General features: G+C 40.6%; 2 protein-coding genes across 2 annotated transcripts in view; both read left to right on the forward strand.

Moving 5' to 3' along the window:
• On the forward strand, positions 1-13341 carry acer3 (alkaline ceramidase 3). Its single transcript, XM_080749106.1, has 11 exons — positions 1-121; positions 2903-3013; positions 3834-3886; positions 4192-4244; positions 4655-4736; positions 4851-4886; positions 6226-6284; positions 6963-7064; positions 8533-8637; positions 10015-10060; positions 10192-13341. The coding sequence occupies exons 1-11, from the start codon at positions 19-21 to the stop codon at positions 10243-10245; spliced, it is 804 nt and encodes a 267-aa protein (XP_080605232.1). The 5' UTR covers positions 1-18; the 3' UTR covers positions 10246-13341.
• The window catches only part of LOC308304721 (collagenase 3), a gene marked incomplete at both ends in the record, with an annotated part of 25600 nt that continues 13418 nt past the window's right edge, over positions 10270-22451 (forward strand). The window contains one exon of the mRNA XM_080749351.1: positions 10270-10389. Coding sequence (XP_080605477.1) covers positions 10270-10389 — 120 coding nt within the window. The remainder of the gene's footprint in view (positions 10390-22451) is intronic.

Genomic DNA, 22451 nt, shown 5'->3' on the forward strand with positions numbered 1-22451 from the left:
GTCCGCTGTTCTGCCATCATGGCTCCCTCGTTAGACAGGCAGGGATACTGGGGGCGACCGACCTCAACACTGGATTGGTGTGAAGAGAATTATGTCGTCACTTTCTACATCGCAGAATTCTGTGAGTAAAATGCAAATATATTGCTCGGTGTTACGGACTAATAATTTAAAAACGTGTTAAATGCGACCGGCTACGCTGAGTCTGAGGATCTGACTGTAGTGTAGCTGCATGCACGGAAGGAAGGTCGAAGCTGAATAACGTAAACAGAGAGCTGCCTGCGGCTGTATTTGTTTTGTTGTAATGGTTCATATTGGCGTAGCAGCTGCTGCACGAACCAAATGTTCTTAATAACACCCACAGTGTGTCTTTCAGTGACAGTCTTCACATTTTGCATGCTACCTTTTTCAATATAGGCTGTTTTTGCATGGACTGCATGCATGCTATATACCACCGCGGATACAGTGCTGCTGCTGACTAGTGGCTTATATTATAAATACTTAATTTCACAGACAGCACTCTTCATGTCATGTCCCTGTCTAGCCCTAATCGTTCACATTTAATTTAGCCAGTGGTGGAAAAGTAGCCTGCCTGTTAAAGGTATCGTAGAAATACTGTTACAAGTGAAAGTCTGGAATTAAAAATGTACTTGAATAAAATTACAAAAGTATTGGTATCAAAATGTACTTAAAGTACCAAAAGTTAAAACTAGGCCTACTAATTATGCAGAATGTCACACAAGTTTTCAAATGTATACAAATCTTTTGAAAGTCAAAATCTACAAAGTGCAGTAACTAAAGTTTTCAAATAATTGTAGTGGAGTAAAAGTGCAATAATTGCTTCTGAGATGTAGTGGAGTAGAAGTAAAAGTAGGCTACTGAAAATTGGAAATGCCCCAGTAAAGTATAAGTACCTCAAAATTGTACTTAAATACATTTACTTAGTTACTTTACACCACTGATTCTAACTGTAACTGTAACTTGTCATTCACATTCAATTTAACTTGGAGAGCATAGTAGTTCCCACAAAGTAGCCTAAACCAATTCTAAAATGATGTATGGGTAGGCTATTTGGTTATGTTGTGCACTCAGTTACCAATGGATACGTTAACCAGCATTTTACTTCATCATCATCATCATAATTATTGACCTCTGCATTCCTGTGTGCTACCTGGTTTCTCAGGAACTAATTGCAAAATAAAAACATACAGTCACTGTACTTTTGAAGGGACTCTAGAGGTTAGGAAATGGTCATTAACATGTACCTACCATCAAATTATTCTGTTCAGTATTCCATTTAGACAACATTTTGTGTCTTAAAAAAGAGAAACATGTATGCATTGAATGTGTATGTTGAGATTAAAGCGGTCATTAAATTGTAGCAAAACATTTTTCTTCCACTTCATAAGTCATTGAGGTCTACTAAGTCCTGTAAATACTGATTCAACAGGAAAGAGGAAATAGAAATTATGACTAGTTGTACTTTTCCCCCCGCTTAGGATCTTTTGCTTTATCATGCATGCAACAGTTTATCTAAGATGGACCCAAGCCAAGTTGGTCAGAGTTTGTGAGACTAGTATTTACTCTTTCACCTCTCGTTGAGACACGTGACCTATATTACAACTAGTCTCTAATATGGTAGTGTACTCAGTTTTCTACTTTTGATTCTGATGAAACACCAAAAGCCTTGGCCACTGCCCACAAGAATTATGTAATATTATTTAGGGACAACAATAGATAAAGGAATATTGTCCATAATTTGAATTTCTTCTTAACATTTTCTTAACCATTTCCTGCACCAGACACAAGCATAGCTCAATCCATAACTGTCACGTGTGAACTGATGGCAGATGACTGTTTGTTTTTTAAACTGTGTGACTGAGCAAACTATGTAAGTTCAAAGACAGGCATGTGCTTTTGTTGTGGAAGAGACAAAGCGAGAGGCCACCATGATTTTTAACCCTGGTGTGTTGCAGGGCTTTTGAGTGTTACTGTTATCTCAAAAGTTGGTGCCTCAGCAGATGAGAACAATAGAAGGCCAGCATGAGGTCAAAGAGATGGAGGTCAAAGAGAGACATGTACTTTTTCATTCGGATAATATCACATTAATGTCACAGAGACATTAAATAGGTGGCCAGTAATCTTGGCATACAGTAAGTGTTATCAGAATCCAAAGTCCAAACATTCTAACAACTCCATCTTTGCAGCAAAACCTTGACTTTTATCAGTCACAGGCAGATAAAGATAGAATCTTATGTCAGTTGTGCAAATGCTTATCTGCATTTATTAGTTTTACTCCACATTAGGTAGTTGACATAAATAAGAACACAGGCATTCACTGGTAGTGGTCAGGTGGATTACATAATGACATGGACGTTCACACCTGTGTGCTCAGTGTTGTGCCCTGTTGGCCAGTGACTGGAGAGAAGTTGAAGGTTGCAAACATTGGTCACGGCAAACCTGACCATTGTTAGTGTTACCTATTCCTCTGCCTAGATTGAAATGTAATTTTTATTCATATGTTCCAGTGTTCAACGACAAAAAACACATTTTAATTGTGACAATTAATCTTCATATAAAATGTCATAATCGTGACAGCCCTGGACTGACGTTGAGGTTGCAAGCTCACTTCTGTCACCATACAGCTTATGCTGGCCCTCCTGAAATATCACAGCAAACAAGCCTCTAGTCTGGTGCAGTCATTACATTTCCGCAACAGGACACTAATAGCCTTCCTGTTATAATACCCACATAATACACTCAAAACCCCTTCTATTATGTCACCTGATCACAGATGCTCTTAAGGGGCCGATCCACTCCTCGGACACATGAAACGAGAGTTTAGCCATGGTGCAGATCGTGTATCACTGTTTCTTGATGTTGCCTATCCCTTTTTCTCAAACAGGGAACACCGTCAGCAACCTGATTATGATTCTTCCTCCAATCTATGGTGCCATCCGGACATTCCAAGATGGCCTTGAGTTCCGCTACATCTGCTCTTTTCTGGGACTTGCAGGTCAGTTTGTTGTCTTCACTCATGGAGCCACAAAGCACGCTGCAACCGAATGAACCATCAGGGAATGTAATTTAATATGATTCTCTTGTATGAATCTTTTTCCCCCCACACACAGTAACCGTGTTAACTATCCAGTGTTTCCTTACTAGATGTTATCATAATACATTATGATCATATCCTGGTTAGTGGAAATTTGAGAGGGGAGTTTCTTTTCTTGTGTCTTCAAAAATTGAGAGGGGAGTTTCTTTACTTGTGTCTTAAAGCTATACTGTGTAAGTTCAACTAGTGGTCAGTAGCGGTATTGCTTTTTTCGGACGTTTTTCGGCCGGAGTCGTCGCGGACCACCGCCGCGGACCACCGGAGCGGCGCCGCAAACCACCGCGACCGATAGTAATCCGTGGAGGGGTAGAACGCATGGTAGAACGTAATTTTCTGGCCAGGATTTGTGGATTAAGAGGTTAAAATCCTTCACCATGGTAAACACTGTAGCCAAGCGGAGGCGCTTCCTGGAGACCAGAGCAGATAAGCTGTGATTGGCCGGTAGTGTACCATGTGTGCATGATCGGCGATGTGATTGGGCAACGTATACACAACGTATACAGATGATGCAGATTACGTCATTTTGGCGCGAAATCCGGTCCACGGCCAGGATCATAGAAAACATATAAAGAGAAGGCTTCAGAAGCTGAAAATAACGGAGTGGGTGTTCTAAAACTTTAGCGATTTAACAGTTAGGACAATTTTAAGATTTGTTTTATAAAAAAAGTTACATGGTACAACTTTAACTTTCTCTTTGACTCTTGTCTGTGTTGTCACCCAGCTGTTGGCGTTGGTTCCTGGTGTTTTCACATGACCCTGCTCTATGAGATGCAGGTGAGCTGACTTACACTTTCTATAAATACAATCAACATTTGTCAGCAAGAAGTTGTATACACAATCATGAACACGGGTGACTGTTGAGTCAGTTCAGCAGTTTTGTTGTTGTTGCTTACTTGCTGCTTCTTCACGTGACTGTGACTAAATTGTCTTAGCAAATGATTTGTTATGGAAACAAAGTGAGGAGGACTATCGTAAAGTAAAATTTGCCTACTACATATATATATATGTTTAATCAATCAGGTTTCCTAATGTGCATTATACCGTATTAATGTAATGCTTCTGTCTATTCTCACCTCCAGTTACTGGATGAGTTGCCAATGATTTACAGCACATGTGTCTTCGTCTATTGTCTGTAAGTGGTCTAGCCTTTTGTTTTTATTGGTACATTGCTATGGTAGGCTGCTCAATACACCATTCAATCCCATTGAGAATGCATTTTGGTTAGATTAGGCCCTGGGGTCGGGTAAAGTGATACAACTAATCCCTCAGTTGGACAATTGTAGTCCTATACCAACTGTGGGTGTGACAGGCTTAATTTATACCTCATGTTGAAAAAAAAGAAAAAAGTATGTTCAACTGAAAAAGGTATTGATGTAATGCATTTTATTTTGTGTGACTAAGTATTCATTGGCCATTATAGAGTCCATACATTGGTACTAGACTAGCGTAACTATGGCTGAGCTTCAGTGTAGGATGCAGCTATTCATTTGACCCTTTCCCTTTCAAAAAGAGGTACCAACATTCAAATGATTTCTGTTTCAGATATGAATGCTTCAAGCAGGAGAACACCATCAGTTTATTTCCCATTGCATTATTGTTAATCTTCAGTGTTTCTGTCACTGTGGTGAGTATGTGTAATGTATTTGTTGCCAATATAATAATACAAATAATACTGTCATGCTACAGTATATTGAAAAGTATTTCTTCACATCTTGACTAGAATCAACCTTTTCTGTAGGTGTATTTACAATGGAAGGAGCCTGTCTTTCACCAGGTAAGGGAGTTAACGGCATGCCACATGAATGACATTGGCATTTGTTTGCTTATTAGGGTTCAGTGTGGCCTCCGTTAGTTCTGTCTTGTGTAAACATTACGCTTAGCTGATACGACAGTGTTTAACATAGCATTCCATATTAAGTACACACAATAGCGTATCATTTAAATGGCATTTATAATTATTCATTTTCCATCTATGTTTCACCCAGATCTACATGCACATGTTGTAATATGATTATATGAACCACATTAACTCTGCCGTCTCTAAACTGGGCATTTTATTTTAGGTGAAACTTCTCAAACATGCCCTATGTGCCTATGTGTTTTTTGTATGACGGTGTCACAGCAAAAATAGCCTAGTACAATCTCACAATTGTGATTTGGTTTGGTTGGTTTGATTTGGTTATTTTCACCACACAGTTATACAACAATTATACAACATAGTATAATTCAGGCTCAAGTAGTTAAATTGTGAGAGCAACCACAATAAACCATTGTTGGGATACCTATGCCAGAGGGCACAGAGGACTTATAATATGCAAGCCTGGCTGCTACCCCCTCTTATGGTGTTTATATGTAAATAGTGAACAGAATGGCTGGACCAACTGACAAAGCAGCCATTGTTTAGTCTTTGCTTACTGATAATATGCTTAGTGACACACAGGTAGATACAACTGTCATGCCTGTTGTGCTGTGTATGTCACACTCTGACTGCAGTGACCAAAACAGAGGAAAGAGTCTACTTTTGGGGAAATTCTTGCTACTGTATATTATGAAAGAATTTACTAATCTAGGGTGACCAGACGTCCCGGTTTGGTCACCCGGTTTCAAGCTGCGTGTCCCGAGTCCCGACAAATATCTCTAAAACACTAATATGTCCCGGTTTTCAACATTCACATCAAAATTGTCCCAGTTTTCGCCAGAATTACAATAATAGTAGCTGTTCAGTGGTTGCATAGACATCTATCATGTTCTTTTCATATAAACATGCTCAACAATCAGAAAACATGAACAAATGCATTGCATGTCTGAATTCAACGCTGAGGCTGTTTTTCAGTCACTGCCTGTATGCAACCCCTGTGTACGGTGCGTTTACATGTGCGCATGCATGCACGTTCGAGAAGGGGGGTGAGCATTGCTAAGGGTCCCGGTTTGAGGTCCCGGTTTCAGGGGTTCAATATATGGTCACCCTTTACTAATCAAAATGATTATATATTTTTTGAATATACAGTAATCTTAGTCTACTCTAGACTGTACTTTGTGAAAATTAGCTGAGTATTTGTTGTGCAAGTGTGCAAGCCATTTTAAAATCAAATGCCCTCCTAATTTGTTTACAGGTCATGTATGGTGCTCTGGTAGCATGCCTAGTGATGCGATCTATCTTTGTAGTAACATGGTAAGTTGGAGAACCCGGAAATTATTTATATCATTGTTATAAATGAATTACTGCTCCTTAAAGGACGACTTCACTCATTTTCAACCTATCTTCACGTAAATGGCCCTCACCATTGCTAATTTTTGTCTACTCTGTCTGTGTCTGTGTCTCAGAGGAGGGCTGAGGACAGTTCAGAAATCTATGGGGAATCCAAGCCAATAGCAACCGCAGGCTTTCTATTCCAACTTCACATGCTATAATGGAAGTCATTGTTCTTGCGTTAATACAAATCAATGATGTCACTGGTGGTGGATTTTGGAAGAGTCCCACAGCCCGCAGAAGAGACAGAGACCGAGTTGAAAACATTTGTGCCATTTTACCATGAGCATTAGTGAAGGCCATATGAAGATAGTTTGAAAATGGGTGAAGTCGTACTTGAATCCTTTTACGGTTTACTTTGTCGTACAATCTTGTCACCTGTGGAAAAGCTGCGAATTTCAGCGAACCACAGCATTGTACAACAGAGTATAAAGTATCTGCTGATGTTCTGTTCCATACAGTTCTGTACAGTAGGTGAAGAGATATTAAACGTGTTTTCTGTGTGTGTGTGTGTGTGTGTGTGTGTGTGTGTGTGTGTGTGTGTGTGTGTGTGTGTGTGTGTGTGTGTGTGTGTGTGTGTGTGTGTGTGTTCCCTTGTAGGGTGTACCCCTGGCTCAGGCCAATGTGTTACACCTCCTTATGTGTCTTCTTGTTAGGATTCCTTCTGTGGAACATTGACAACATCTGCTGTGACTCATTAAGGTAAGCACATCAAAAAAGGTGCAGCTGAGCTTGCACAGATACACACCTACTGAAGTCATTCTGCCTCTAAATAGTGTGTTTCCAAAGGGAGGCGCCCTGGAACAAAGTAGATTTTTATGATAACACAGTGAGCAGTACTGACACAAAATGTATTTGATGCTATAGCTTGTGAACAATATTTTTGTAGTTAGCAGTACTTCAGGGGCACACGTTAACCTAGTTGTGATACGAAGTATAATTAGAGATTAGTTGTCGGTTATATAAAACTAGACCCGTACCCGTTGGGCATCTCTGTCTGTCTGGCTCTCTTTTATGCCCATATGGAGTTAGGGTTGGACACGGTAACCGCCGTACCGCCGTACCGCGGTAAACCGAGGTCTACCGCGGTGTCAGTGTGCTTACCGCGGTAAAAAAAGACAAAAAAAAGTCTATTTTTTATTGGAAAACAAGCGAGTTTTAAAACAGGGGAGAAGCGAGGACCGCATGCGCTCCATGCCGCTCTGCTCTGGGCCGTGTACCACAGTTTGGAAGCCACATACGTCACTCTCACTCTCAGAGACACAGACAGTCACTGCTGCTGCCTGCGTAGAGGAGTACAGAGCAGCGTAAACTTTCTTTGTAATCCACACGACACAAGGATGTTAATACATACCTTGTGTTGTGGCATATCTTTTTTTATTCATACGGATTACTGGCGGAGCGCGGGCCGCGTGGACTAAAACGAAAATGAAACTATTTTACTTTTTCCATCGCGTCGCACGTTGTGCCCGTTCGGCGGCGCGTCGGAGATTTTATAACCTTTTCTGTCAAGTCTTGTAACTAAAACCTGTATATAGCAGCACTCAATCACTGGGATTTGAGAGTTGAGACGTGACGTGAGTTTACAGAATCACTGTACACGATCTGACTACCCGTCCTCTTCTGGTTTGTTCACACAGCTGTTTGTGTCTGAAAAGCCTACTAGCTAGCCTACGTTACTATGGTAACCCGACAGTGCAGATCTAAAAGCTCAGAACGCGTCGCGGATGCAATGTGTTGTGAGCTTGTAGATCTGCTCCTTTCAAAGCCATACCCGCTGTGCTGTACGGAGAAGTATAACTCGGGCGGTCAGGCTGTGTCGCCTCTCCACTGTGGAGAGGCGACTTTAGGGAAGATGATTGCAATATTTTGGCTTATCGCCGAACCTTAATTAATAGATACGGGGGTGCGGTAATTACCGCAGTACCGTCGGTAAATGGGAAGACGGTAATCGCGGTAACAAAATGTCGATACCGCCCCAGGCCTATGAGTACAGACAGACATTAGACAGACAGACATTCTGTAAATTAATAGTTAGATTGAATGGGAATGTCCGACTTGTTCTTGTGACGTTATATATATATATAAAATAGTAATATAGTATTAGCTTGGAGACAGACTCATCTGATAGCTAATAGAACTTGACTGTGGACAATTCCTTGTCTCTTAGAGCCAGCAGGCATGCACTGCCACCTGGTGTTGGAACGATGACACAGTTTCATGCCTGGTGGCACATCTTCACAGGCCTGGGGTCTTACCTCCACATACTGCTGAGGTAAGTGTCAAGGCTGGTGTTTGAACACATGCTTTGCACATACATAGTATGTTATACATAATACACCAGTGGTTCTCAAACTTTTTCATGTTGAGGACTCCCAAATTGACACTTGGCGAGTTGGCGGACCCCTATTTTAAAAGCCAGGGACCCTCATATAAGAGAAGATCTTTACAGCTCTAGCAGTGATTTTCAACCATTTTAATTTCAGGGACCTCCAGTTTGATATGCATTAGGCATTTTATATTTTAAAATCAATGTTAATTATACATGCCCATAAGGGTCCTTTTGGTTAGAGATGTGACCGAATATTCGGTACCGAAAATGTTCGGCCGAAAATCGCTAAAAATGCATTTTCGGTTTTCGGCCGAATAGTTTTTAACGCAGGAAAAAATATTACCGAATATTGAATTAGAAGACACAAACAGCAAAATCCAAGAATCAGTGAAACGCGATGCAGAGAAGCGATGCAGAGAAGCATAGAGCAGCAGCCGCAGCTCCACAGTGACCACAGAGGCACAGACACGCTGCCTCTGTGTAGTGTAGCCTGTTGAATGGAATGGGTGTAACATTAGCGCTACAAGCTAGAGCCTGTATCATATCCAGCTGCAGCGCAAGATAATTAACTGTGTGCGAGAGAGAGAGAGAGAGAGAGAGAGAGAGAGAGAGAGAGACAGACAGACAGAGAGAGGCTAAAATGAAACTGAAAGTGTATGTGTGCAACTGTGCATGCATGTGACTAAAATTAAACTGAAAGTTACCTCCCCAAAATTAATGGCAGATCTAATATTAATAATGCAATTAGGCTATGTGCAATTATGCATCTGAAAACATCACATTGCCTTTTGTTAGGCAATTCAATATTTATATTTGCAATAATTGATCTATATGGCATGCTAATGAGGATTTTATTACTACACAAATGGTAAATGGTTCTATAAAGAAATAAATGTTTTAAATAACTGATCTCAATATCATGGAGCCATAGTGATTATAAGTTTTGCCATAATCATGTAGCTCTACAGCAGAGGCACAGCCAAGACAGCATTACTTCCCCCTTTTTTTAAGTATATAGAGCCTATATTATTCGGCTATTCGGTATTCGGTTTTCGGCCAAGTGTTTCCTATATTCGGTATTCGGTTTCGGCCAAGAATTTCCCTTTCGGTACATCCCTACTTTTGGTTCCTAACTATCATTTAGCTGGGGACCCCCTGGAACTCCCTCAAGGACCCCTGGGGGTCCCTGGACCCCACTGTTTGAACCAATGGTATGCACAATTATTGCACATTTCTCTGGATAAATGATATAACATTTCAAGGTAATGATCATTGTGTTTTTGCATAAAACATATATATTTTTTGTTCATCAACTTGTAGCCTCCAGATCAGATCAACCTACCTCAAACACAGACCAAAATTAAAGGTATGTTCTTCTTTGCATAATCCAGTAGTGTTTAATACGTGGCATTCTGTCGCATTTGTAATACTACACACATGTATTGCAAGGTAAAATATGAAATATATGACTCAATGCCATGTGTACATTCTGTTCAGTTCTTCTGTGGAGTGTGGCCGACTTTGCACATTGAGTCTCAGAAAGCAAGCTGAAGGGATTGGGACCATTCCGAGACGATGACTGCCACGGAGCACATCGGTCCTCAGCAGGGATCTCAACCCACAACCAGAGGCCACATATACCCTAAAGGTGTCACACCAAGGACCCTGCGGTTCTGCACTGTGAGGATGTGTCAAGTACAGCATAGCAGTGAGAAGTAAATGGACGATTTCTTGTTTTTTATTGTTTTTCAAAACTCATAATGATAACGATGTAGTTTTTTTGTAACGCTATTGATGTTTTTATTTGGTCATTAATTTCCAATGCAAATATACTGTCGCTTTCGGGGGGGAATTTTTCATGTCTAAAACCGATAATTCTCATGACACGACATAAAAATGAAAACCTTTTCCAGTAGATATAATGGAGTTTATGAGAGTATTAGTCACAACTCTAATTTGTTGCTTAACCACTTTCAATCTGGCATCCATATTTTGGGCATGTCATTACAGGCCCACGCTTTGCGAGCTTGTAGATCTACTATTTCTGCGTATTGTTAAGTGTGAGATTGGCCTTAAGTGGTTAAATATGAATAAAAACAGAGAGTCGTAAAGTGTGACTGATAGCATCGATCTATTAAAACAAATAAATATGGAAATACAAGGTTCCCACCCGACAGTGACGATATGTTAAGTAGTAGCCTACTCTATCGCTGCTGCAGGTGGGAGACGTTGACTGGTGGAGGAATACTGGACAATGTTATTATTCTTGGATTAGATCATGCCCTAACTATGGTCCATGATGCAAGGCAACATTGAGGACTATACTGTATAATGTATTAAGGTGTAAAGCTGGGTTCAAACCTGAAGTTTCTTCTATTCTAGTCGCTTCTATCGCTTCACTTGGGTTGCGCAGGTCCGTGTCATGTCCCATTGGAATCAAGGCGAAACCCCCGGAAAAAAGGGAGTCCCAACTCCAAACACCAAAAACATGTCCGTGTCTCCGGACAACATCAACGCTGATTGGCTGTCAGGACGTGATGGGTGGAGTAGGGGTGAAGCGAAGGTCGCTTCAGTTGGATTTTTCCAAGTGGGGTAAAGATACCGAAACGACCGTTCGCGCCGTTCGTGCCGCCCCTTTCGGATCGTTCGTGCCGCACCCGTTCAGTGGCGTCGTCTCGTCTTTGCATTCACTTTGTATGTAATCGCGCCGCTCGAACCTTTCAGGTTTGGACGCAGCTTAAGAGCAGCTGAAGGAACCGTGCATGAATCTCAGTATTTCCATATCGCCGTTGTCAAGCAGAAACATTGTATGTCCAAGTTTCAAATGTGTATGTTTCATAAAAACAAAAGAACGTTTTGGAAAGACTACACAAATGACAAATGTTTAAATGTTATTTTCAGTTGTACTGTTTAGATAGATAGATAGATAGATAGATAGATAGATAGATAGATAGATAGATAGATAGTTAGTTAGTTAGTTAGTTAGTTAGTTAGTTAGTTAGTTAGTTAGTTAGTTAGTTCAGGTAACACACAGGTCTTTTATGAGCACGCACACAGAAATGACATTGCACAAGTAAATCCAATATACATTTCTGTTCGTATTCTACAGTTAATTTATAACTTTTAAACCAACCCACTTCCTATTTTTTGACAGCATGTGAATTAAGGAACATATATAAAAAAAAAAAACAGTTTAAATACTGTAAGACTTTTAACTGAATTAAAAGGTTATGGTCTGCCTTTGCATGTAATTGCATGATCGTTTATAATTCACCTTCAAGTTATCTGAACAGTAACATAGTAGGGTTGTCCAGTGGTTTACTCTGTTTGGAAGATGTGGGAGCTGTGAAGCCAAATTTATAATCCAATATGACAGTGCCAACAAGAACTGTTTTTCACGCTAACAATTTACCTTACCCATCCTTGGCACGAAAAGGTTTGAGAACTACTGGTATAGACAATATAAATGTGATGAACAATTAGGGCATTAGTCTCATTTCTGCTTGCACATTACAACATATTGTCGTTGTCGGGTGGAAATCTTGTATGTCCAAAACCGTTTGTTTTGTACTTATCATTTTAAAAATGATTTAAACCAGTGAAAACAGCCGATCTATCGCGAGGCAGTTGTGTGCTTGTAGATCTGCTGTTTTCACTACTTTTGTGTGACGGCCTTGTATGATGAAACAGGGCTTTACTTTACAAAAAAAACATACAAATTTGAAACTTGGAGATACGAGGTTTCTGCCCGACAGTGACGATATACTGAAGAACCTTTGATTCCAGTGGCACTAACACACAATTTAACACACTAGTACAACCACTAGATGGCGTAGACTTCCAAGTATTCTTTGACATTGTCCAGGCTAATGCTGCATAAACATTTTTGATGAATAGCTCCAGGTATCATTTTCTGGATATAGTTTCTTCAATGAAGGCATTTATGTTTGCACGATATGTGGTTTGCTGCTGTGCAATTTGATTTTTTTTTTCTTTTTCTATCCAAGATATAACTTTTTGCAGTAGAAGGAGTTTACGCTGTATATGGTCATGGATGTAGTGTGTGAGACTAATTATGTGTCTGGTATGGACAATTTAATTTGTTAGAGCTCTGAAACTGCCCAGTCAAATCATCAGTGTTAATTTAACTCAGAGAGGATTCAGATGGAACCAAATGGACCCGTAATTTGACCTGTGGTTCCATTTGCACACTTGTAAATTAACACTCAATCAACATTTTATAGTGTATGTTGTAAATTCCTGAGTGTCAATTTAACTGAAAGTTACGTTTTTACAGATATGTTAGGCGGTCAAAACATTACATTGCTTTTTTAAATTATTATTATGACTGCCACCAACACTGTTAGTGGCCCTTAAGCCTCAGCATGTCACTTACCACCACATCGTTGCAATTGTTGTTAGTAAGCACAAATGTACTGTAGGAACTAGTATTATCATGGTTAAAACATTTCATGTGAAGCCCACAATGTAAGCAGCCTATATGTTACTTCTGAAATCACTGCTTGAGAGAGGGGACGGGTGAACAATAATTTAATAAGGGTGCCTTATTTTTTCTTCGTAGTGTGATCCAAGTTGCCTTGATGTGTATGATAAACTTATGCTATTAAAAGTCTGTGTGTTTTACAATGTTCGCTGTCCATATTGTTACTCTGCTGTTAGCCTACTATGAATGATTTGAGTGAAAACCATTAATGATGTGACAAAGCCTTTATTACAAGTGTGTGCCTGCGAATTTAGCCTTCCCACCCTTGATGTGTGTGTTTAATGTTGTGACTATAGGCTGTAGATAGTGCTAATTATGTTTATGCCTATAGCTAAAGGCATCTATAACTATGCCAGAAGACATGATACAGTAGCTCTGCCAACAATTTTGTATAATTTGGTCATGTGTCAACCTTTCATAAAATGGCCTGTACAATGAAATTAAAGATACATTTAAAACATAATATTTCATTAATATTTTATTGATGGAATATCTAGTATTTTTACGGCATTGGCGGCCTATAAGAGGGTCTGTCTGTGTGTGTGTGTGTGTGTGTGTGTGTGTGTGTGTGTGTGTGTGTGTGTGTGTGTGTGTGTGCGTGTGCGTGTGCGTGTGTGTGCGCGTGTGTGCGTGTGTGCGTGCGTGCGTGCCTGCACATGCGTGTCTGTTTGGATCTAACTGCATATACTGCCAGTAAGCCAAATTAGTACCTCCCTGCATTCTCACATTACATTGTTTTGCTGAGAGAGAGTGATGGACTCTGTTCGGAAGTGACGCGACCTGCACCCATATCCCATACAGTAACATTAATAGATATAGTGCCAATGTCCACTATGCTCATGCATGAGTCATGACTCATGACCCATATCTCCCATAGTTGGCATTGGTTAATCTACTGTATTCAGGGCTAGAGTTCACGTCATCATGCCTGTCTGAGGTGTGCCCATCGTATTCTGGGCTGTGTGTGTTTTATCAGTTGAAATGGAGCTCAATATGCTTAATTATAGGCAAGGCAAGGTAGTTTTATTTGTAGACCACATTTCAACAACAAGACAATTCAATGTGCTTTACACACAATATCAAGCAAAGGAAACTATACAATGACACCAGATGGTTTAAATACTGTAACTGTACCCTGACAAAAAACGTCACATGCATGCAGCCTTTTGTGAAAATGTAGCAATACACTATCAAGAGGAAATACTACAGAGTGTAGGAGTGGTAGTAGATGAGAAGTGCTGGTTGGGTCTTGCATTACTGATTACTGGCATAAAACCACAGACTGTTGACATTTTAATCAGCCACTTCAATCGGTAATGCAAGAATTGATATCCCATAAGTATCTTTTTGTTTTGGAGCCAAAATAATGTTTTGATTATCGTATTAACTGAGTCAGTTGTTGACTCAGTGAGTTGGCTTTGTCAATCAGTCTATCATGTACTTATCAATGTCATATATAAGTAGTACTTGTATGAGAAAATGGTAAAAATGACAAGAAGTTGAAGCTTCCACTGTTTAGGTTTCAAAGTACATACCCTCTGAACATTGGCAGTAAAAGGAGCATTTTGTGTTTGCACAGACTTGCATGAAGTTCAAAGGACTGTGTAGAGATATACTTACACTGCATTATTAATCTTTCTTGGAAATCAGTGTGTTAACTGCTAATGAAAGACAATCACTGGTTTCACTACTACTACTTGGCATAGATTAAACCATTGAAATACCCTAAAGATAAATACAAAACATTTGGGGGGAAATCTCTATAAGAGCAAGTCTTTGCAAACACTATCACCAGTAAGAAGTCCTAAGAGCGAGAAGTGCACATGCACGCACATGGGCGCATGCACGTATCCTCATGGGTGACAGCAGACTGCTGGGCAAGCGCTTGCGCCTTCTTTGGCATGGGATCAACTTTGACCAAAAAAATGCACAGACCTGGTTGGATGTTGAAGTTGGACAAAATGTGTCCATATTATCCTAAATGGAAATGACATTATAGATGTTTGACGTCATAGACCACATGAGACTGACACAAAATGTCCATATATGGGCATTCCCAGATATGGACTTAATATTGATGACATCGGGGATCTGGCCCGTTGAGAACGCTGAGCTGGTCAAGTCATCATTGTGACGTCAGAACAGGTCAGCTATATCATTGTGACGTCAGAACAGGTCAGCTATATCCTTCTGCTGAGCTGGTCAAGTCATCATTGTGATGTCAGAACAGTTGATGACAGACAGACAGACAGAAAGACAGACAGACAAGAGCTGCAGGTTTTCATACTTGTGTTGCAAATAGCGACCTACGGTCGCAACAACACATACAAAACAAAATGCTTCCAATATCCTGACCTGCTGACTTACTTTTTAGCCATCACAAATAGTCCAGTCATTATGTGAAAAAACCTAAAACAAATTGCAATAGTAGCAAACTCAACTGATTCTGTATCCTCATTATGTCCTTAGTGAGGGAAAAAAAAGTCCCAAGGAATCCCATTGGGGGAAAGTTTTGAAAACGACCTACCTACCTTCACTTACTATACACTACACACTATAAAGGAAAATATGACTCCCAAAAAATCTGCTTTAAGTGGGATGTGAGGGGTCAAACTAGGGGTTTTTAATTATCCTGAATCCATTGCAAGCATTTGTTTTGCATGAAAAACATTCCTTGGGCTAAAAACGGACCCCAAAAGACTGTGAAAATTGATGACTCATCACTAAACCATCATTTTGAGGGGCCATTTCTTGCCCAAGGAATGTTTTTCGTGCAAAACAAATGCTTGCAATGGATTCAGGATAATTAAAAACCCCTAGTTTGACCTCTCACATCCCACTTAAAGCAGATTTTTTGGGAGTCATATTTTCCTTTATAGTGTAGTGCAGTGGTTTTTTTTTTTTCAAAACTTTCCCCTGATGGGATTCCTTGGGACTTTTTTTCCCTCACTAAGGACATATTGAGGATACAAAATCAGTTGAGTTTGCTACTATTGCAATTTGTTTTAGGTTTAGCCTAATTTTGGCCTAAAATTACTGGACTAAAAGTAAGCCATGTGTTTCAAATAGTGAACTGATTCATACTTCATACTTCATACTTAATTACAAGCATATCACTAATACACAGGACACTCACACACACCTCAGGGGACATAGATGTGATGTCAATGCCAAGTGTTGTGTGTAACAGATTTCGAATGAGTGCCATTAGCAGACTATTTGTATAGTATTTCCACCATGCTGATGACTCAGCGTTCCTACTAAGAGATTTTTTATTCAATCACATTAGTCGCATAGACGTGTACACAGTAAAATCCTGAGTTTGAATTGAACCCTGACAGTGTACAAATGGAACCAAATGGACCCTAAAGAGACCTTTTACGACGTAGTAACGTTTAACAAGCTGTGGCTGTCGTGACAGAAACCCCGGCACTTAGGAACTGACTCAGTCAGGGAATGTCCAAGTTTCTTCCATGATAAAATCCCCAGAGTGACAAGGCCTTTAAGAGTCATGGATACTGTAGGAGTGTACCGTCATTACATAGAACAACATCCATCCATCCATCCATCCATCCATCCATCTTCAATCGCTTATCCGGAATCAGGTCGCGGGGGTAACAATTCCAACTGAGACTTCTATATTTCGTTATCCATACTACTTTTCAAATATACACTCCAACTTTGATTGTTAATTTAATGGCAGAAAAGGTTACATACAGTAGTATTCCAAAATAAATGCAAATTATAAAAGTATTTACACAAGTATTGTGTGTGTGTGTGTGTGTGTGTGTGTGTGTGTGTGTGTGTGTGTGTGTGTGTGTGTGTGTGTGTGTGAGTGTGTGTGTGTGTGTGTGTGCGTGCGTGCGTGCGTGCGTGCGTGCGTGCGTGCGTGCGTGTGTGTGTGTCTGTCTGTCCATCCTTCTGTCTGTCTGTACTCTGTATACATAAGATCTCCAGCACCGTTTGACCGATCGGTGTGAAACTGTACACGCATACTTCCTGGAGGCAAAAGAAGTTGTCACATCGGTCTGTTATAGAAAGCCATCAGTAGGCCTATCTTTGAAAAACTCATTTTTTTCGAAACATCATGCAAATTGCTATCTCTAGTCATGTGATCAAGAAGGAGCGGTCATATTTTTCATATTCCATCCTGATTGGCTATAAGATTGGCTTCGAAAGTTTAGTGGCCCATTTAACAAAATGGATCAAATCATGAACGCAGAGTCCGATTGCTGAAACTTAGTAGCGTCAGAGCATGGCTCTTCTGGCCCAATTACTACGGGCTGATAATACGTGATATTAGCCATTGTATGCCATGGTAACATCCGAAATGGGTGTCCCACTATAGTCGGGGGCGTTAGGGAGATGACATGGTAATTTCGTGCTAATTAGTCTAAAAGCGCCAAATTTTGAACAGATGTAGCCCAGGGTATGCTCTAATGATTTAGCTAGGGCGCCCGAGTCTGCGACATTCGGGGTCGCCACAGCGGCCAAATCAAGTTGGGCTCCCATCGACTTTCAATACAGGAGGAAAATACCCAGAAAAACACTTTTTTTTCTGGGTATTTAAGTAGGATGTGAGGGGTCTAACTAGGGGTTTGTCATGATGCTGAATCCATTGCAAGCATTTGTTTTGCACAAAAAACATTCCTTGGGCTACAAATGGCCGCAGAAAACGATGGTTTAGTGATGAAAAGTGATGAGTCATCACTTTTCAGAGTTTTGTGGGTGTTTTCTGGAGCTGTGGCGACCCCGAAGGTCGCCGACTCGGGCGCCCTAGCTAAATCATTAGAGCATGCCCTGGGCTACATCTGTGCAAAATTTGGCGCTTTTAGACTGATTAGCACGAGAAAAAAAACCCTAAGGCCTCCGACTAACATGAATGCTCACCCATATATGCATCGTTTTCTGAGGCCATTTCTAGCCCAAGGAATGTTTTTTGTGCAAAACAAATGCTTGCAATGGATTCAGCATCATGACAAACCCCTAGTTAGACCCCTCACATAAATACCCAGATTTTTTTTTCTGGGTATCTTCCTCCTGTATAGAAAGTCGATGGGAGCCCAACTTGATTTGGCCGCTGTGCCGACCCCAAAGGTCGCCGACTCGGGCGCCCTAGCTAAATCATTAGAGCAAGCCCTGGGCTACATCTGTGCAAAATTTTGCACTTTTAGACTGATTAGCGCGACATATCCCTAACACCCCCGACTACTAGGCCGCCCTACATTTTTTTTATTGGCCTCCTGCTGACCTTATAAGAGGCAAATTCACGTATGACCTTTAACTCTTGAACCGTAGGTCATACAATCAACTTTCTTTTCCCCTTGGATTCCTTAGATCATTACCTCCCCAAATATTTAGCCACACCCATTTCCAGTTTTCTACCATGTTGTATTTACTTTGCAAAACACAGATTAGTAATCTAAAGCCAATAAATGGTTAATTCCGTCAAAACCTTTGAAGGAAAGGGTTGCAGTGTGATGAAGGCACTTTTGTAGTATGAAGATGACCAGTAAATCCAGGGGCGCAGGAGGCATTTTAAAAGTGAAGGGGACATATCTGGGAGGTATGTACGCGCGCGTATCCCCCCCACTTTGGGGATGCACTTTCATGAAATAAAGTGCATCCAACTCGACCGCCGCTTATTTCCGGGTTGTGAACCATTGTATCTGTGGTGGCCGCTAGGTGGCTCGAGGTGGGTGCGTTTTTTTTCTTGACAAAAATAATGTATTTTACAGAGTAGGTGGGGTGCTGAGGGGTTCACCACCGCGGAGAATAGACTTTCAACAGCGCAAAACGACCTTTGGTTTGGTGAGTAGTGAAACGGTTTTGTTTATTTTCACTAGTATTGAGCGCTCGGCGGGGCCGACAATCTCGAGTCCATGCGTTTCCCGACGGGTCTGTCAGAGCTTCACCGGGAGCAATGCGGGAGGTGAAAGCGATGGACCAGAGCTAGTGATCAACTGATCATGTCACTAGTTTGGGAGTGCTTCCTTCCAGAACTTAGCAAACAGGTGTTTCGTTCGAAACACTTGCGTTTGTGCTTAAAACGTTATCCATGCTTATTGCTTAATGGTGTTGGATAAAGAAGGAAGAGGGGAGAAGATTTTCTGTTGCATGCTTACCCACAGACATCAGCTGCTTCCTTGAGTGTAAACAGTCAAGCTCTCCTCTCAGTTTACAGTAATGAAACATGCTGCTCTATGTTACATTACGTCTTTTTTTCTCTCTCTCCCTGTCTCTGTTCAATGCGTGTTGTGTGTGGAAGAAGCCGGGGGAGGGTGGAGCGAACAGAACCTGAAAGTTGATCTTATGTTTGCAGTCTTTTTTTTTTTTTTTCTCCCTGTCTCTGTTCAATGCATGCTGTTGTGTGCTGAAGAAGCTGCTTTACAGTCAGGACCGGGGGAGGGTGGGGCGAACAGAACCTGAGAGTTGATATTATGTTTGCAGGACCAATGAAAAGACTTTTCCATTTACTTCAGATGATCATAATTATCCTTTATAGCACACCTAATTTTCACAACCATAACATGATGCAAGCGGACACACAAACCGCAAAGCTACTATAGGTCTCAAAACAACGTGAAAGCAGGAGAAACCATTTTAGCTTTATAAGGGGTGAGTATATAATATAGGTACCCACAATTATTTAAATTGTATCGCTCATTGGTTTTATTCCAGCAGTAATTTTAAGTTTTTAGACACAATAAACATAATAATAATAATTATTATTATTGGGGGAAAAAGAGTTTTAATCCAGACTTTTTGACTGGGGGGGATATCTCCTCCACCCAAAAAAAGTGGAGGTGTTAATCCCCCCCGTCCCCTCCTATCTCCTGCGCAGATGAGTAAATCACACCACGTCAAAGTGCAGTGGAATACCTTACCCCTTATTACACAAATTTGTTTCCAATTTTCTGTAATCATCTATGAGCTGTTAATATCCAGAAACATAATCATTAACCAATTTGCAGCTATAAATCTTTCATTCATGCACAAGACACATATCTTTAATCGTTGTTGTTTGTGCTAGCAACAAGTCCCAAACCTGTTTTGAGCCAATATAAAGTCTTGATTTATTCCTTGGCTCCTATTGAATGAGATGAAAAAGGCATTCATTTTATACGACGTGGTGCCCAAGGGCCCTAGCCGTCTAGAACAGTGTTTCCCAAACCATAGACCATTCACACGGAATTTTGCTATTAAGTTCATGAAATACTGTACCACCCTGTTGCCACCCTGTTGCCACCCCGTTTTTGAGCGGTGGTCACACCACTCCTATACGGAGCTGTGTGTGTATGCGTGTATGCGTGTCTGTACAGTATGTAGCCTGTAATACCTCTACTGACCACACACACACACATACTTTAAGGGAGGGATGCTGTTGTTCAGGCCAGGCACACTCACTCACTCACACACACACGCGCGCGCATGCACACATGCATGCACACATAGACGCAGCCTCCACCGCTCAGTTCACACAGTGTGATTTTTTCAATGCAAAATGCCAACATGGCTGCTGTGTGAAAATATTCTATGGATCGGGACCTATGGTCGGGACTAGCCCCATATAGAACCTCACCCTCCGCTGTAGAACTGTTGTGCTCGGTCCTACGGCCCTATATGCGAGCTGAGGTAGATCACCCTTTTCGTGACATCGATACGATGTCGCGAAAGGTAAAGGTAGTTCTGTGTAAACGGAGCTTAACATACAGATACAGAAAACTGTCAAATAGGTAAAATAGCTAGTCAAGTAACAACACGTCAAGACTATTTTCGCTATTTTGATGTATTTTCGTACTTTTGGGTTTGTGGGGGGGGATTTCTCTTTTGGGTTTTGAGCTGAAACGTTTGGGAACCACTGGTCTAGAACAGGGGTTATGTGTCTCTATGTCTGAATGCATATATCTTTGGCCCCACAAAATAGCTCAGATTGCTGTGAGCATACAGCCAACTGTAAGGCTAGCTCCATCGTTTAGACCACTGTTTCCAAAACAGTGGGTCATGTCTGGGTCAAGGACCAATTTTTATGGATCGCAAGTAAATATGTATCCCCCCCTTTTTCTTTTTGGTTTCATATTTTTTTTTTTTTTCGAAAGATTACAAAATGTTTAGATGTGATGCGAAGTGTGGTAGATGTGCTATTTTCTCTGGGCAAGCGTATAATTTCTCTTTTGGGTCTTAAGCTAAAAAGTTTGGGAACCAGCTGGTTTGACTGATGCTAGGTTCTTGGTTTACCTGTGTTGCTGAGGCATTACACTGGCTCTCTTGTCTTGATCTATGTGTTTGCCTTGCTTATAAGTCACTCTGGATAAGAGTGTCAACTAAATGCCTAAATTGTCAATTTTAGGCAAGATTATAACATGAGCAGCACACAAAGCTCATGTTAGCAGCACATCTTATGGTGATGTATAGGCAATAATGTTCAAGTTACAGTATGAGTAAGCATATCCCTTGTAGCCCAAAGGCGTCTTTTAGCATCAAAACTATTCATATAGGCCTAGTTGATGCCTCATTATGTCTTTCTCTCGCAAACTACAAGGCCAAACAGCATCATTTTTTTAAATCAGTCAACGAAAACCGCTGTGTGTTGTATTATTTACAATCTTAACATAATCGTCCCTCCAGGCTATGTGATACATTTTAGTTATAGTTTTAGTTAGTTTTGTAAATAGACAAAACATTTTCAGTTAGTTATCATTATTTTGTAAAGCCTATTCATTTTTATTTTAACTAAAATGTTATTTCAATTCTGGTTTTCGTTATTTCGATAGTTTTAGTTAGTTAACTATAATAAGCAAACTACACGCTCCAAGAAGCTTGCCCAGAATTTCCCTAACCAGTACAACCGATACTCTTTCTGTGCACATTCAACCCTGTCCGAGTTGTCTTAACCACTTTAACAGTGGTAGATGACCAGGCTTAAGTGAGAGTGGTATTATTAGGGCAATGGTTCCTTGGAGCCACCCCTTCTTACACAAGCTGAGACCCTCCTCCATTCCCTAGGTTGGGAAACATCGAATTTGGGCGTGCTTCCCGGCAGATATTTGTGCACCTTTGTAGTCAGATTCTATGTCTTGTTTTCACAGTTAAGCAACACAAGACAGAACACATGGTTAAATGAACACGGCACCCAAAACAGATTGGCTTGTCCTTTTGTTTCATCATATTATGTATCACAAAGCAAAGCATCACTCACTTTGATACAATCTCTGAAAATAATAATATCATATCCAAGGTCATATTTCATATA

The sequence above is a fragment of the Nannobrachium achirus genome (assembly GCF_963921795.1).
Source record: "Nannobrachium achirus genome assembly, chromosome: 19".
In the NCBI taxonomy this organism is placed as follows: Eukaryota; Metazoa; Chordata; class Actinopteri; order Myctophiformes; family Myctophidae; genus Nannobrachium; species Nannobrachium achirus.